The sequence below is a fragment of the Gossypium hirsutum genome, chromosome A09 (assembly GCF_007990345.1).
Source record: "Gossypium hirsutum isolate 1008001.06 chromosome A09, Gossypium_hirsutum_v2.1, whole genome shotgun sequence".
NCBI lineage: Eukaryota > Viridiplantae > Streptophyta > Magnoliopsida > Malvales > Malvaceae > Gossypium > Gossypium hirsutum.
Window position 1 is genome coordinate 75,551,744 of NC_053432.1, and position 17,591 is coordinate 75,569,334.

A 17,591-nucleotide genomic window follows, 5' to 3' on the forward strand; every position below is an offset into this window, starting at 1 on the left:
TATTTCGATGTGTTCAACGGGAGATCTCTAATAGAATAAGGAGAATGCCTAATACAAAGGTGACATGTTGGTAAGTGTGATGAATAAGAAAATTTGACAGGTATGTGTTTAAACCCTCGGGTTGAGAACTTAGTATGATGAAATTGTAGTAAGATATTAAATGCAAATGTAACATGAATGTCTTGGTGTTGTTTATGCAAATAATGTTTATGTTGAATGGCATGATTATGTTACTTATTATTTGCATGTGAACTTACTAAGCATTTATGCTTACTCCCTCCTTTTCATTCATTGTAGTTTTGACAAGCCGGCTTGAGAATCGAGATAGGTCGAAGGCTCGTTCACACTATCCGAAGACCTAAATTGGTAAAATGGTTTGTATATTTTGAGTGTGGCATGTATAGCAATATACTCACTTTGTGTAAATGATTATATGATATGGTTATGGTTTGGTAAGAAAAGGGTTTGTAAATGATTAGCTATTGGAATGGCTAATCAAGTTTATATATGATAACATGTATCCTTTATGTCTTAACTAAACCATGAAAATCTTTGAAAAGGTAAAATTGGCCACAAAACAGAATCAGACAGCAGCAGTGATATGAATTTGAAAAATCACTAAAAATATTAAAAATGGAATTAAAGGATGAATAAGTTATGAAATCGAAGCTTGATGAGTCTATTTTCATATGGATGGAACAAAACAGGTAAATGAGTTATATTTTATGATATATTTAAGTTTTTGTGGAATAGGGTTAGAGTGGTCTCTGAATCCCCTGTTCTAAATTTAAAAATTCACCATAAATTGTAGAAAAATAATTATAAGTCATGTTTTATATGTATAGATTCCTTATTGAGTCTAATTTTATTAGAAACAAACGTCATAATCATTGAAATCCTGTATAGGGAGATATCTGATTCGTAATACACAGGGGTCAGAGTAGTCAAACCCTGAAACAGGGGAGACTTTAATCAATAAACTGTACTAATTGGATTGACCAAAAATTCTAGAAAAAATTTAGTAGATATATATATGAGTCTAGTTTCAAGGAAAATTTACGGATATTAATTTCGAGTTTCGGAACTCGAGATATGAATTTTTAAATGACTATGACGCAGTTGGCCAGCTTGTCTGGAAATTTTAAAAATAAATTGTTTGAGCTATTTAATTAATGAATTAAGTTTAGTAACACCTCAAGCTCGATTCTGGCGACAGTCTCGGATGTGAGGGCGTTACATGTTACATGCTTCGAGTCTTGGGAATTTTTCCTAACGAACCTGCAGAGGTATGTTGTTAGGCAGAACAACATTTGCATTATTTTCAACAGATCGAAAGGACTAATTGTCGTAGTAAGGTGTTCCGGCGTTTTGTGGAGATCTCCCAAATTTATTTTAGATTGAAATCCCATGATATGTAAATTGTATCCATATTTATTTTTTTCTATTCTTCATTTCTGTTTCACGGTCCATTTTCAAGGTTCGTGACTATCTCTTCCAACAATGTTGTCTCTAAGATTAAACTCGTGCCCTCTCCTTGAGAATGTAATGTGCTTTACCATCACATCAACCAGTTTTTATATCTATAATTATTTTAATTTTTAGTTTAATTATGTTTTATACTGAATTGATAATTATAATTGCTTGATATATTATTTGTAATTATATTTAACAAAAAGAAACATAAAGGGGGTAAAGTTTTGAATGATAAACTAAAGATTATATTTATTTATTGACTTTTGTTAGCATTAGTCCAATGTTCCCATTACCATTAGACAAGATTGTGAATGATTTGGAACAAAGCCAGAAGAAACCCAGGGTTTGGACACTAGTGCAAGAGCACAGACGTTTGTATATGTTTACAATCTTTAGATCCTCATTCATCACCATTTTTTAACCATTCAGATGCATCTAAGCATAATCTGAGCTACCCTGCAAAGCAAGCTTTATAGTTTTGATGATCATATTGATAGGAGCTAGCATGAGGAAGATAATATGGAAAAAATCCATCTCATGCTAAATTGTTTCCGTCTGTTCTTTCTTTTCCTTTAACAGTACGTCTGTATTCTCAGAGTAGCCCCTGATATGTTGTTCTGGCCTAATATGCAAGTAAATGACAAAAGGTAGTAGGTGAACCTTGCCTAAATCAGGAACTCTTAAGTATCTAAACATTGTTGAAGAACCTAAACTACGAGTTGACCAACAGGTATCATAGATGATCTGACCTTAGTCATGAAAGTTTAACCTCTGTAATGAAGTCTTTATAAATAAATTAAGACTAAGGAGTTATGATTTGTAGCACCAATCACAATGTACCATAATTTTCATGATTGCAAATTATCAATGAATCATACAAAATTACAAATGCTATAAACAATATCCCATTCATTATTACCAGACATATTACCAACACGTCGTTCAACCCTTTCTCAGGATTGGTATAAACAAACGCGGAATGGCACTCGAGAAAAATGGTTCAACTCCCAGTTCCAAGTCTACTTTTTACATTTTTAAACCCCATGATTCGGCTGATATTGTGATTTAGTGGCAGCCCAATTAGTCATCATGAAACTTTGGGCCTTTTTTCTTTTCTACGTTAAATTTCTGCTTAGAATTTTCACTGCGAATATGATTCTCCATTTGGGATTTGGCTAACTTTGGTAGAAGTAAATTGCAGACGTTTTCAATTCGTAATTTCCTTTACAAATTTTAAAAAGAAGGGTGGCATTTACAATACTATGTAATTTCATATGCGTACAATTCAATTACTGGTTTTCATTATTACTTTGATGCGTCTCTGGTTTGTGTCTTCCAGTGGCTCTTATATAGCAAAAAACTGCGACCAAGAAAGTTGTGGCAAGACCTCCAAGGATTACACCTCCCCCTGCTACGGATTTGTCCATGGAATGATGATGATGATTTTGTAGGTGAATGGCCTCTCCTTCAACACTCACGTTTTCTTCTTTGTTTGGTTCAGTAATGGCTGCTGTGTGATCTGCAGAGGGGCTTCCCGCAGCGGGGTGCATGTTCTTTTTAGTGTGGGGCGCTTGGGATGGGCTTGAAGCCGGTGCATTGTCAAAGGTCTTCACTAGTTGGTGCTTTCCAAGTTTCCTTATTGTGGGTCCTTCAGCTTTGTATGGTTCTCCAGGAGCCGGAGCTGGAGCATTTTCACTGGCCGCCATAGCCACAAAAGCATTTATCAAAAAGAAACAAAGAAGGAAAAGCTGAGCCATTTGTGAATCAAATTCGATGGTGGATTGTTATTTGTTAAAGATGCTTTTGTTTTTTGATCTTATGGGGGTCTGATTTGAGCATATATATACATACATACATAGAGAAGAAACTGCTATAAGCATTCCTACTACAAAGCATGGGGGTTTGGTGGAAGTTTCCCATTGCTGGATTCCAAGCATAATTTATTCCAATATCTTAAGTCTGTTTTTATGAAGTTGTCTATGGAGTGGGAGATACACGTGCAGGCATTAGAATAATAGAACTACAACTAAGACTTCAATGGAGGGAACAAGATCTTTAATATGTTTATTTGTAAAGTTTGTGTAACCTCTATGATTGAATGAATCACACCGACACCAAGATTAACTAATAATATCCATGGATCAAAAATTTACAAAGCGAAAGCTGCAAGAAAAGGAATTATACAAAGCATTTGCAGTATGATATGTAATTACTAATTAAGATGTTCCACAAACAGGAGACTTTGAGTTTTGGATGAATATTGCTACTTTGTCTGATGATATTCTTCAAATGTAGACACGTCAAGATTCGATTATATGGAATGGGAATTGCATAGTCATATAGGAACAAACAAACAAACAAACAATGTCGATACATAATGTTATAAAAGAACACTAATTTCACCCTTGGAACTTGTAATATAAAATTGCGGTGGAATGCTCCAAGAACATGAGACATTAAGTGTTAGAAAAGGAGACAACTGGGGTTGGTACCATCTTGGAGAGACAAGATTCAGAGGCAGAGTTTTGATTGAATAGGAAGGAAAGTTCTGTCAGTTTACTGTCTGCTGAATTACTATGAGGATTAGGTTGCTGAAACCACATATTTAATTAACACCAAAAAGCAAAAATCGTGTGCTGGAGATCCTTTGCCAGCTCATTGGCAAGAGATTGATGGGAGCATTCCCTGCAGCAGACCTGCAATGTTGACATAAATTTATTCAGTGTTTGAGCCGCGAGGTGAAGAATACTACGATCTATATGATTTTCTTTTCCACAGTTGTAGGATCCATTTCAGACAAATGATGAAACAAAGCAGCTTCATTTGATTTTCAAGATACAGTGCACATATCATAAATTTAAACCCGGGAGCCGGAGCTGGAGCATTTTCACTGGCCGCCATAGCCTCCAAAGCATTTATCAAAACCAAGCAAAGAAGGAAAGGCTGAGCCATTTGTGAATCAAATTGGATGATGGGTTGTTAAAGATGCTTTTGCCTTTTCATCTTATGGGGGTCTGGTTTGACCACATACATACATACATACATACATACATACATACATACATACATACATACAGAAGAAACAGCTATAAGCATTCCTACTACAAAGCATGGGGGTTTGATGGAAGTTTCCCATTGCCGGATTCCAACTTCCAAGTATTATTTATTCCAATATCTTAAATCTGTCTTTATGAAGTTGTCTGTGGAGAGGGGGATGTTGAGGGAGATACACGTGCAGGCATTAGAATATTAGAAATACAACTAAGATTTCAGTGGAGGGAACAAGATCTTTAGTTAATGTTTATTTGTAAAGTTTGTGTAACCTCTATGATTGAATTAATCATACCGACAATTAGGGGGAGTGCCATAAACATTAATTAATATCCATATGTAAAATTAAGGAAAAGCTGCAAAAAAAAAAAAACAAGAACTTTACAAAGAAAAAATTTGCAGCATAATAGCTAATTTAAGATGTTCCTCAACAAGATACTTTAAATTTTGGGTGAATATTGCTACTTTGTCGGATGATGTTCTTCAATTGTATAGAATGGTAATTGCAAACAATAAATAGAGGAACAAACAAACAATGTGGATCCATAATGTTATGGATAAGGATTAAGGGATCATTTAACAAATAAAGAACACTAATTTCACCCTTGGAACTTATAATCTAAAATTGTGGTGGGATGTACCAAGAACATGAGACATTAGGTGGTAGAAAAGGAAACAACTGGGGTTGGTACCATCTTGGAGAGAAAAGATTCAGAGCAGAGTTTTAATCGAATATAAAGGAAACTTCTTGTCAGTTTACCGTCGGCTGAATTATAATGAGGATTAGGTTGCTGAAATCATATATCTAATTTAACACCAAAAACCGTATGCTGGTAATCCTGTGCCAGTTCATTTGCATAAGAGAAAGGGTGATCACACATGCAAGAGATTGATGGGAGCATTCCCTGAAACAGTCCTGCCATGTTGACATAAATATTTATTTGGTGTTTGGCCGTGAGGTGAACTATACTATGATCTATTTGGGTTATCTTTTCCACAGTTGTAGGATCCATCTAGACCCATAATAAAACAAAGTTCTAACAGTGCACGTAAAAAACAATCATCATAAATTTTAAAGCTCAATTTCTAAATGTTTGAAAGGTTAATAACAAACTTTAAAATGCAGATGCAACCCCCTCACTCTCTATAACTAAACAGCACTGGTTCAAACTTCTTATACCAAAAAAGAAAAAAAATTGCACCAGCCGGGAATCGAACCCGGGTCTGTACCGTGGCAGGGTACTATTCTACCACTAGACCACTGGTGCTTGTAGTTGGCTGTCTTCCAGAATAAAAATACTTAACCAATTACTGATAATCCTACTACCCTCGAAACTCCAAAACCAGCCACGTAACGTACTCCACTATCTACCAAGCTTTGCCGATTTCTTCCATGATTCTCTCTTCAAACCCTTGAAGACCAAAAACATAGTGGGTTCAGTCCTTTCAGTTTTAATCCAAAATTCAATGTCCTCAATCCTGAAAATGCCACTCTCAATCCCGGTTCCATCTCAAGCCCTTTCCTTCTCAAAATCTCTTGTTTCCCCAATTCCCCTTTTCCTTTACACTAAACTTTCAACCCTCTCCCTCCACAACTCAGCCCCACCACCCAACACCATAATCCGCATGGGGGGTGGCCCCAGAACTTACCCAGGTGGAGTCTCCAAATGGCAATGGAAACGCATGCAAGCCAAGAAAGCCAAGCAGCTCCTCAAAGCTCGACTTGCCCGTGAACGTCACATCTATGAAATGCGCAAAAGGGCCGAGCTCAAAGCCGCCGTATCTGAACTTGAACGCCCTTGGGAAGTCGTTGAAAAAGCACCCAACTTGTTCTCCGTTTCAGCTGATGAGCAAGTTAAAGTTTTGGCTGACAGATTCCAGAAGCCTGGCGGTTTCGATATGTGGAGCGACAGAGATGGACCTCAGCTGTTTGATGCTGTTGATGAGTTGCCTTCCGCCAGGTTTTTCCCTAAAGGGGTTGTTCATAGTGTTAAACCGTATCTGAGAAGCAGAGAGAGTAGTGAAAACACTAAGCTTTTGACTGAAAACAAGGGAGAGGAGAGTGAGAGTGAAGTTGCTACTGTTTCAGATACAAATGGTAAAAAGAACGGTGTCAAATGGAGGAGGAAAGGATTTAGGAGAAGATTTGGTGCTGGTGCTGCTGGGGAGGCTAATTCTGAAGCCAAGATAAGTAATTTGAAGTCTGGAGTTCATAATAAAAGAAGGACCTTCAAGTCTGAGATTTATGATAAAAGAAGTGATTTCAAGTCTGAGGTTTTTGATATGAGCTTACAAGGAGATGGGAGTTATGGTATTAATAAGTAACATTGATTGAGTTTACAAGGATATTCTCAAGGAGGGAAGGAGAAAAGGCTATGCTTTATTGGTAATGTTCTTCATCTTCTTCTCAAAATTGTCTCACTTTCTTCTTTCCCTGGATGAAAAATGCTTTTGAAGGTGTTGCAATCTTTTTGTGTTTGGTTGCTGAGACAATATGGAATGTATATGTATAACTTGTATATGAAATTCAATGAAGATAAATGGCTATTCACTTAAATTTCGTACTATCTCTAGTTTTTCCTTTGTACACTTAAATTGATGGACTTGGCAACTGCTTGCAGTTTGGTCTTAGTTCAATCTGCTAAAACTTTTGATTGAGTGCTTAGTTAAAACTTGAATAGATCCACTTTATATTATTCCCAATCCAAATGTTATCTTCGCTGAGGCTTGTTTCCGTATCAATTCTTTGACAATGTTGTCAAACAGTAGATGAATTGAAGGGATAAGAAACAATGAGCTAACTTTCTGATGTGTACAAGCTATGCAATTTGTTCTGATTAGACCTTTGAATTATCTGCAAATTGCTTTCTTCTTTAGCTTGTCAATTAAAGCTCATCTAATTGCATGATGCTCGTAACTGGACATGAGTCATACTATTGTTCTTATAGTTACATTGTAATCATTTATACGTTCAAATCATGAGTTGGATTCCATATGAAATCTTCTTAAAGTTCTGCCTAAGTCTGATCATGGAGATATGTAGCCTCTGTTCCAAAGGAAACTTTGATGTAGACAGGTTCTTCTAGACATAACCAACACAGAGACGTGCTACTCCTTTAGACAACTATTTCTATGATGTACTGTTCGATATCAAGATAACAGTGACAACTTGATTACTTGGAGAGTTTTGTTTCTTGAGGTTCATTGGAAATGGAAAGTGATTGCAGCATGTTGTATGAGATAAAAAGGCAATCACGAGAAAACAAAACTAGAAATGATTACTTCCCATAGGTTTTTCTTCTGTTACCATGTCACCATCACACCACAGATCATTCAAACTCAGAGGATTCTTCAGTTTTGTTACTAACCCATTTGCCATAAAATGAAACACATTCAGATAATTTAAATGGAAGAAGGCGTTCGGCCTCACATGTCTCAATCAGAAAAAATACTGGCATGCAGATTCTAAATCTGAAAGGATAAGGTCCATTGATTGTTGAAAAGGCACCAACAAGTCGCTGTGAAAGAAGGTTATGATTCTGGATGCAACCAAGTTGTCAACAGTTAGGAGCAGCCCTTTATTCCTCAATGTAAACTGTAGTAGACAGAAGTGAAATTCAAATTGTTGTTACTAGGCATCACTGGAGGCATGTCTTCTTCACCTTCCTACTTTCAACCAATGAAAAACCAGTGTCATTGTCCTTTGGAGCTGGTAGGTTTTATCGCACTCATCTCTTTTCTGTGTTTAAAGTGAGGGAGAATCTCCTTCCTCAATTTCCAGTTAGGAGCCGTTACGTCAAGGCAATCATTTTCGAAGCACTATCCGCCCTTGGTAATGTATCCACACATAATTTGTCAACTCAATCAACCACTACTCTGTTATTTTGCTAGAGCCGACCTTGTGTTAGAGAGGTATTGGGCAGAAATATTGGGCTGTGAAAAGAAATGTTTAAAAATTTCAACTCGACCGTCATGAATTATTGCGATTTATAATCATATATTTATTTATATATAAATTTTAATAAAAATAAGAATTATCATTAATTTATTATAATTTTATTGAGATAGAGGCTGAAAAATCTTAAGGGGATTAAACTTGTTTAAAAAAAGTATAATGTAAAATTTAGATAATTTTCTCTCTACAACTTTCTTTTGAATTCAAGTATGTGAAAAATAATGACCCATGACTCTTTTTATATAAAGAGAGTTTAGAGAGTTTTATGATCAAACTTAATCACTTTAATCTTAAATTAATATAGTATCTAGTAGAGTCCTAGTAGGAGTGTAATTCTTTCATTGCTCAACCACTAAAGAACCACTGTCACTGGCCATCCACCAGCCACCGGAATATCGTTGTCACAGTTGCCAGGACCATCATGCCCGATGGTGTCATCGTAGACGCGATACCCTCACGGCACCTCGAGCTGGTATGGCTGTTGATGGTTCGATCCAAGCCAGTGACGACTTGACTGGTTTAGATCGTCAACTCGGTTCAACACACCAACCTTGGTTCGACCAGTTTTGGGTCTTGGTCTCAGTTTTGGATTTTCAATTTCAACTTTCGATCTCAAGTTCAATTACCCATTGGGCCAATTGTCTGACTTGAAAATCATTGAGACTTTCCAAAATGAATTTTTCAAGAAAAATCTTTAATCAAATTCTCTAGTTGAACAATTCTCATGACCGTTCAATTTAATTCCACATCGAATAAAACGACTCAATTAAATTATTTCCAAATTTGAAGAATTTCCTTCTGATTCAAATGCAGTTTGATTGAGCTTTTGTTGAGCTAGCGGAGAACCAATGGGACATATACAATTAGACTCTAGTAATTACAATTATGTCCAGAAGTATCGTTCTGATAATCTACAATTTACTTAATCATGGAGTCAGTCCACAAGAAGTACCATGATTGAAAGCTCATTATTGTATATTTTTTACAAAAGCAATTCATCTAACTTTTTTGTCGAATGACCTCGTCAGGTGTGTGTTACCCTCATATGATATCCTTAGTTCTTTTGAGCTAAATCCATTCACTCAATACAATCATATTTTATCTCATTGTCATAATTGTATCTTCTTAATGATTAATATGATCACTGTTAACAAAATGACAGTGATAAATTGCTCATTTGAGAACAAGCACCCCACGACCACATCTCATATTTATTAATCCACACAATTCCGATGATAGGATAATGTTAACTCTTTAATCGAGCTATGAATCTTGTTGTTGCTAATAAAGCCATGCCATGCACAAGTTTTGTACCTAACATACCGGCTATGGGATCTGTTATTTTTAGAGCATAAGCCTCTACTTATATCAAAGCACATGAGTTACATATCCGTGGTTAGTAACTAACTCAGGATTTAGGTAAATTACATCATGAACGTCACAAGTGAATTAGTTCACAAACGGATTTAGATTTAATTCAACTTGGGTCCAGTCCAATGTATTATTCTTCTAATGAGTACATTTATGTCTCTACCCGTGAAGTCAACTATTCCAATAGCCAAGATTAGTCATCTCCTCAATTGGAATTGTAGATGAGATAATAATCCTTATAAGTATTTGAGTCAAATGCTCATTTTGATTCTTTCACGAGATTATAAACTCATTTAGATTATCTATTAAAGTAAGTTTTCCTTCTCGTAATGTAAACGTTATTACAATGCCACTTATTATCAATTTGAACTTAGACAATCAATGAGCTAATATTTATTTGTCACAATTTTGCTATGTGTGTCAAAAGATATAACAATAAAATGTGATGTGAAATTAACTTTATTTATTTATTCATCATTCAAATAAATAGAAAATAATTACATGTTTACTACAATATAGACACATTTCTCAACACACACAACATGGAATGCATATGCACTTTATATCAAACTATGATGTTCATCACAAGTATTAGAGTAAATTAAATAATTGCACATTTAACAATTCTAATTGACAACGTAAATATTCTAAGCAATTGAATACAAGTCCAACATTCAACAAACATGAATATTTGTAATTAAATCAGAAGAAATGTAAATACTAAAAATCAAAGAAAATATGAAGAATAATTAGAGCTCAAAAACTTTTAGAATAAAATTTTACAATTCCTTTATCTAGAAAAGAGAATTTAGCAATCCATAAAATAAAGAAAACATGAAAGCAAAATAATATTAAGAACGGAAATGTCTAATGTGGCTATCAAGTAAGAATTAACCTAATAATGTATATTTATAAGGGGAAAATCACATAGGGAAGAAAGTATAAAAGAGTCCTTAATTAGAAAAGCAAAATTTTTTCTTATAGATTTTCGCGGGTCAACATTTTTTTTGCTTGAGTTGTGAAATAACTTCAGTTAGATCTTTAAATTCCCTTTGAAAAAATATATTATAAACCCTAAAGGTGTTCTAAAGTTATGGCTGAAATACTGAATCAATGTTATTTTGAAAGTCCAATCTGCAAAAAAAAAAAAAACTTTCCTGAAATAAAATTTAAGTCCACCTTTCTCCAATTATGTACCTAAATATGTAATAAATAAAATACAAGTCTAAATAATATAATTAAGAATTTGAATAACATAATTCAAGAGGAAAATATAACAAAGAAATTGAAAATTTATGCATTTTATCATACCTAAAAAAAATTACATACTTAAAGGTAATTAAAAAAATGTGTTTTTAGAAAACATAAAAAACTTTTAAAAGTCTAACAAAATGAATAAAACAAAACAATGTAATAAATAATTTTATATTTCAATAATTTTAGTACCCAAACGAACCTTATATTTTCTTGAATCAATAACCTTTAAGTGGGATCAGTCTTTTTACGTAGAAATTTAAATAAACTCTCATATATATATATAGTGTGTACGCACAAATTAATCAGGTTAGTCTATGTCGGACCCCTGAAGCACCAAGAGTTTATGTGGCTTTTAAACTCATCATCATCATCTTCATACTCTCAACAATCACTCAAGTCAACCCTTGTGGCCTGTTCCCTCATCTATTATCATTTCTTCTACTTTTAAATAAAGTCAACATTTCATTTTGTGGAATGACTTGGTTACAACTTGCAATAGGGGTTAAACATGCTTCAATTATACTTTTCGTCCTTGTTTTATACTCAATTAGAAGATTTTCGTACTTTGATTTGTTTTAAATTGATATTCCTATTTTATTCTTAAATTATTTTACCTATTAAGATATTGGGAAGTGGAAACTTTTTTTAAAACCAATCTAAATTACTAGATTTAGGTCCATTTAGGTATTGTTGTTGCGATTAAAAAGTGTTGATAGTAAAGTACGGTGAAAAAAGTATGATTTGTTGTGGTAAAGTGAGTGGCAGTCAACTTCTTCTTGAGACATTTGAATTGAGTTTGAATTTTAGAGTCATCATTGTTAAAATGGTTTTACCTAAATATCACCCCGACCTAAACAAGATTAATTTTAAACCGTAAAACAGATGAAAAACCTTGTAATTATACCCTAAAAAAATATAGTTTGTTATTTTAAGTGTTTGATATTGTTGTTAAAAGTATAAAAAAATTCAATAAACTATACATAATCATCATATATCTATTCTTAAACATTTTAAAGAGATTAAGCTAGTACAAATGAGTTCATAACTTGCTTGAAAGATGATTGAAAAACGAAAAAGAAGAAATAAACACACAAAAATAATAGAAAGAAGGGCGAAATCGTAATTTCACACCCTCTAACCGCAAAAGTTAAAAGCGACAGCAACATCTAACCGACTTCTTTAGGGCCTGTTCTACAGTATTTCTGGCTCCAAAAATACTTTTGAAAGAAAAGCTGTGCTAAACAAACTGCTTTTTGTTGAAATTGTTAACTTTTCAAAACTACTTTTCTGAAAAGCACTTCTTAGAAACTAATTTTTTTAGTTTTTCCTCTCCGAAAAGTATTTTTAGTGCTTAATTAATTTTTTACCCCTCTAATAACATAATACTTTCTCTTCTTTTTTTTCTTGGTGCTTTAATTACAAATGTATTAAAATTATTAATTAAAAATAAAAAATAATTTTTAAAATACTAATTACAAATATTTAATAGTTATATTTAAATATTTAAAATATAGTTTATATATTCTAATTAAATTTTATAAATAATTAATAATTATTGCTTAAAAATATTTAAAATTTATATTTCATATATTAAAATATTAACAACAAGTTATAATAATTTTTTTATATTTTTACTAAAATATAATAATAGTAACTAATTTAAATATTATTTAAATGCATATTTGTTATTTGATAATAATATGTTTAAAATGAACATTTTATTCCTCAAAAGTACTTTTTGATAGCAATGCTAAACACTCAAATTTTAAATTAAACTTTTCAAAACTACTTCTTAAAAGTATTTTATAAAAACATTTTTCAAAAGTATTACAAAATTAATCTTAATTTGGCTCAAAAAGTTACTACTTAGGTGTAACAGTGCTTTTAGCACCGAACAAAATATTGGTTGGAATTTTTTTAAAAATGACAATTTAGTGAAGGTATAAATATCTTAATAACCATAATTTCACATTTTAAACTACACAAAAAATATTAAAATATTTCAAATACAAAAATGAATATTATTGCCATCCCATTGAAACTTAATTTTCGCAAACATAGTTGAATTTATCAGTTTGCTGTAGCCTAATAGCAAGTGTAATCATTTATTTGATCACAATATTTTACTGCTCCAATTGAAAATGGACAGGTGGAATTATGATATGATTCGCCGCTGTCATTATTTGGGATTAATTTATAAGCGTTAGTCAATATCTCATTGGGAGCTTTCTAATCGAAGCAACCTAGCTACATTGAAATGCAATGAACAATACTAACCAGAGTTTCTTAATGTACTACCCTGAAATCCTTATACTTTCCAGTTTAGCTTCAAGGGCCCTTCAATGACAAGTCATGCAATATAGAAAATGGTATAAAATCTTTAAAAAATTCACATTTTTTGTTCCTTTGGTACTCTAATTGTTCCGTGTAATACTGAAATTGTTTTACAAAACTAAATGGGCATCCTTGGATATTGCGAAGCAATATGAAGGCAATAGTGGCTGATGGGACGGTGTTCTCTGGAAAACTTGATGGATCCTTCATTTTTTTCTTGTGATTAAAGGCAATGCCGAGTCATCAAGCAATTCCCATATCTTATTTGATACCTTTTTTTTTTTTTCTAATCATATCGATTTAACAGCAGCGAGTAAGATTAAATAATTGCAGTAGCAAATCTTCCTTCCTTTGGAGGAAATTTGCCCTACATATCTTTTGGAAGAATCACCAGATTTAGATTCCTCTATTAACCTACTCCACTTGTTCGTTGCTTCATTTGTCGATGTATTGTAAAAGCTGAAGTAAATCAATACATACAAACACGTTTATTGCATGCCAGGTTTTCAATTGAAAGTCAGCAACTGATGCAAACTGGCTTTTACGAATTTCATGTTCAAATTCTGGTATATCAACCCATATGATTTTTTCACGTGAAGAATGGAGGTGTCATACTCAAGGCTTCCTATTCGGTTTAAATTATGAAAAATTTATGATACAAAATAAATATATCCGTCTTAAACACATATGACATCCAATATTAATCACCCAGTAAAGAAGTTGACTGTTGACGAGACACGAGAAAAAGTAAAATAAATGAAAATTTCAGGGAGACGCCCATGTAAGATTAGACACAGTGTTTGCAGATATGAGAGAAGAGACTAGAAAGAAAAAAGAAAAAAAAGGTGAAAGGCACTCAGGAAATATCACGTTTTAAAATAAACTTAGAGAATGATTAATCGTAGTTAGCAAGTGGAAGCGTACTTTCTTTTTTGAGTTAATTATTGAGTCTTTGATGTCATTATTGTAAATGTGAATGCCGCCATGGTTGAACCCAATATAAGCCCAGGAAATGAAGGAAGATGAGAATCTCAACAGGTTTTGGTCCTATATAAACATTCCCTGTGAATTCTAGTTGAAACCAACATCATGCATGTGGCTCATGTGTTAAATTCTTCCATATGCATATGTATGTGTATACGTATAGAAAGAAAGAATATATCCCTGAAAAATGACATCCATATTTCTTAAATTCCTTTATTTGGTATGAACATGTATAATGTGTATTGACATAGAGATGAGATGATGATTCTTCGAAAGGAACTATAATTACAGCTGTGGAATGAATTATGTTGATCAGTTCTGCAGCACTTTGAGTTGAACATCAAACATCGAATTGATTGTCCTGTTTTGTTTATTTAAAAAAAAAAAAAGAATCTGAAAGAGAAGAACAGATGGTGACCTTGCAATAAATTGCTCAAATTTAATTTGATGCTGGCAGCTGGGCCAATTCTTTCTTTTTTTTATGTCTATCACTTCTCATTTAAGGCTAGCTTTCTGGGATTTTTTTATGAATAACTAGACAGGTGCCATTAGAGGAAGGAATTACTATTATAAAAAAATAAAAAATAAACAAAATGGTTAATTTGTAAATTCACATAATTTGATGGTTTGGCAGTTGATTTTTGGACGTATCAATAAAACTATTTATTCTTAATTCAATCAGATAGATTGATAAATCGATTTTATTTATAAAAAATAAAAAAAAATTATAAAATTATAAAAATTAGCTAAGTTAATATTATATTATGAATTAATCAAATTTTTTATATTAAATTAATTTATTAATAATTTTTTAATCCGACCAATTCAACTCACTAATCTAAGTAGTGAACTTGCATGCCAAACTATTAAAAATCCACATATTTTTCCATTTTTCATGGCAAACAAAAAGAATGGTCGGATATTAAACTTTATAAAATTAATCTTCTGATTATCGAATGTATTAATATCACTACATAAAACACTGTATTACCGGTACCAAGTCAAATATTTTCTAAATGCTAATATTTCGTTTTTATAATTTCTTGTAAACCCTAAAATTACATTGACTAACAAGTGACGATTTTGTACTAATTAAGTCGGTCACTAATGTCATTATCAAGTAAACTTTTACTTGATGAAAATCAAATTTAATATCTCAATTGTGAATACTTTTCCATTTTAAGTATGGTGGTGAAAAATTATGTGTTGTCTTATGTGATTTGATTAAATAAATTATTAAAATATTTACTAAAAATATTAAAATAATAAATTTAATTCAATTAATTTAATAAATTTAAATTAATTTGTGGATTAATCGATTTAACTTCATTCTCTGAATTAATATATTAATTGATTCTCGATTTAATTAATTGGTCCAAATTGATTTCAATAACCTTCGAGAACATATTATTTTTTTGGACAAGTTATTTGCATATAAGTGATTAACAGAAAAAGAAAAAGAAAAACACATGATTCATTGCATAGCAAAAGTTTAAACATGATAACATCCCCACCACCCTTTGCTTTCAATCAAATGGTCTAAGGAAAAAGAAGGTTGCTAATTTAAGTTGAAAACTTTAGGTCTTGTCAATATTGATTTGTAATAGATAAAAACCAAATTAGCAAATAACTGATCTATATTGTTATTTTAATATCGTTTGACATTTGAATTGTGATAATGTTGAAGGAGACAGTGCTCAAACCACCATGAAAGAGGGAAAATAAAAATAATAAGAAGGGTTTAATGGCATTTCATTATCAAAGCTCAGCCACTCATACCCCCTCTTATGCCCTATGAGATTGCAGCATTTGACTTTTAGATTAAATTAAGTTAGCTTAATTATATATGGGTGTATTGGAGTTGAATTATCTCAACTCACTCTTCAATTCTGTAATTTGTGATTATTTGAGTCAAGCCTTCATTATTTCTTTTTGGTTCCATTTTTCATCCTAATTAATGATTCCATAGAAAGATAATGAGATGATTTGAGCAATGTTTTTGGTGGCATAACATGAGGACTACAAATTTTTCTCAATAAAAAAAACAAACCCAGGAAGTAGCTGCTCATTAGTATTCACATGTTAAACGTGTTTATTGAAATAATTTTGTTTAAATGGTTAATAAAATCACTCTTTAAATTAGGGTTTAGGTTTTGACTTTTAATATTCCCAACTCCTTAGATTTCAAGTAGGGGGCAACTCCTTGTCCCTTTCCTTAATAAAATATTTTTTTTATTTCTTTTAAATATTAATAATTTCTATTATAATAATACGCTACCCAACTTAGTTGAAGAATTATCATTTTTTTTCAAATAAAATTAAAGCAATAAAAAAATACTTATAATTATCTTTGAATAAAGAATACCATGTATATCAACTAGATTCCAATTTAGTTGGAAAATTATCAAAGAATCTTCTCTTTTTTTATTATTGCAAATTAAGTTATATTATTATGAGTGTGATTTTATCTTTTTATATTTTATATAAAGACAATCATGCCAATTCGCTCAATGGCAAATTTATGTGGATTTTAAGTTGATTAGCATAAGATTTAAAGTTCGATTTTTGCATTTATAAACCTTTAATTTTACTTATTATAATTAAAGCATCATTTATTTTTTTATATAAATTTTTAAAAAATATATTTGTAGCATAAATGAAAGAAAAAAAATCATATTTAGTCCTTTTAAAAATTAATTATTAATTTAGTCTCTTTTAACATTAAATTTCTAACTTTGACTCCTCATAAATTTATATTTTTATTTTAATCACTAATACAAATTCCTTGCTTCCAATTGGTTTCAAGCTTCATCTTATTTCTCTATAGTAAAATATATATATATAATTTGAATCTACACTAAAATTTAAACTTTTTCGGCCCATTCCAGCTTGGAGACTTTCTTTTGTCGTCAATGTGCTCTTCAAAGTATAAAAAAGGTATATTCCCTAACCTCGCATTTAAAAAAAATCAGTATACAGAAAATACTTTACTTTTAACGTGCACGATAACAAGGAATTTAGATAATTAATTAAGTGCCATCCTTGTTTTGCAAGAAAGGCTAAATTAAATTTCGCTAAACACCGAAAACTCAAACCCTCATTTTCTTTCAATTCACATAAACGCCTCCACTCACACCAATTGATTCCACATTTTCCATGGCCTTTT

General features: G+C 32.0%; 1 protein-coding gene and 1 non-coding gene across 2 annotated transcripts; one reads left to right on the plus strand and one right to left on the minus strand.

Moving 5' to 3' along the window:
* Nucleotides 1-5,721: 5,721 nt before the first annotated feature.
* On the minus strand, nucleotides 5,722-5,792 carry TRNAG-GCC (transfer RNA glycine (anticodon GCC)). Its single transcript has one exon. It is a non-coding gene; the product is annotated as a tRNA-Gly (tRNA).
* A 68-nt stretch (nucleotides 5,793-5,860) lies between these two features.
* Nucleotides 5,861-7,081, plus strand: LOC107889629 (uncharacterized). Its single transcript, XM_016814130.2, has one exon. The coding sequence runs from the start codon at nucleotides 5,992-5,994 to the stop codon at nucleotides 6,847-6,849; it is 858 nt and encodes a 285-aa protein (XP_016669619.1). The 5' UTR covers nucleotides 5,861-5,991; the 3' UTR covers nucleotides 6,850-7,081.
* Nucleotides 7,082-17,591: the final 10,510 nt, after the last annotated feature.

Excerpts from the sequence above, each read along its gene's own strand:
- LOC107889629 (XM_016814130.2), top strand. The coding sequence starts at position 5,992 with ATGTCCTCAATCCTGAAAATGCCACTCTCAATCCCGGTTCCATCTCAA.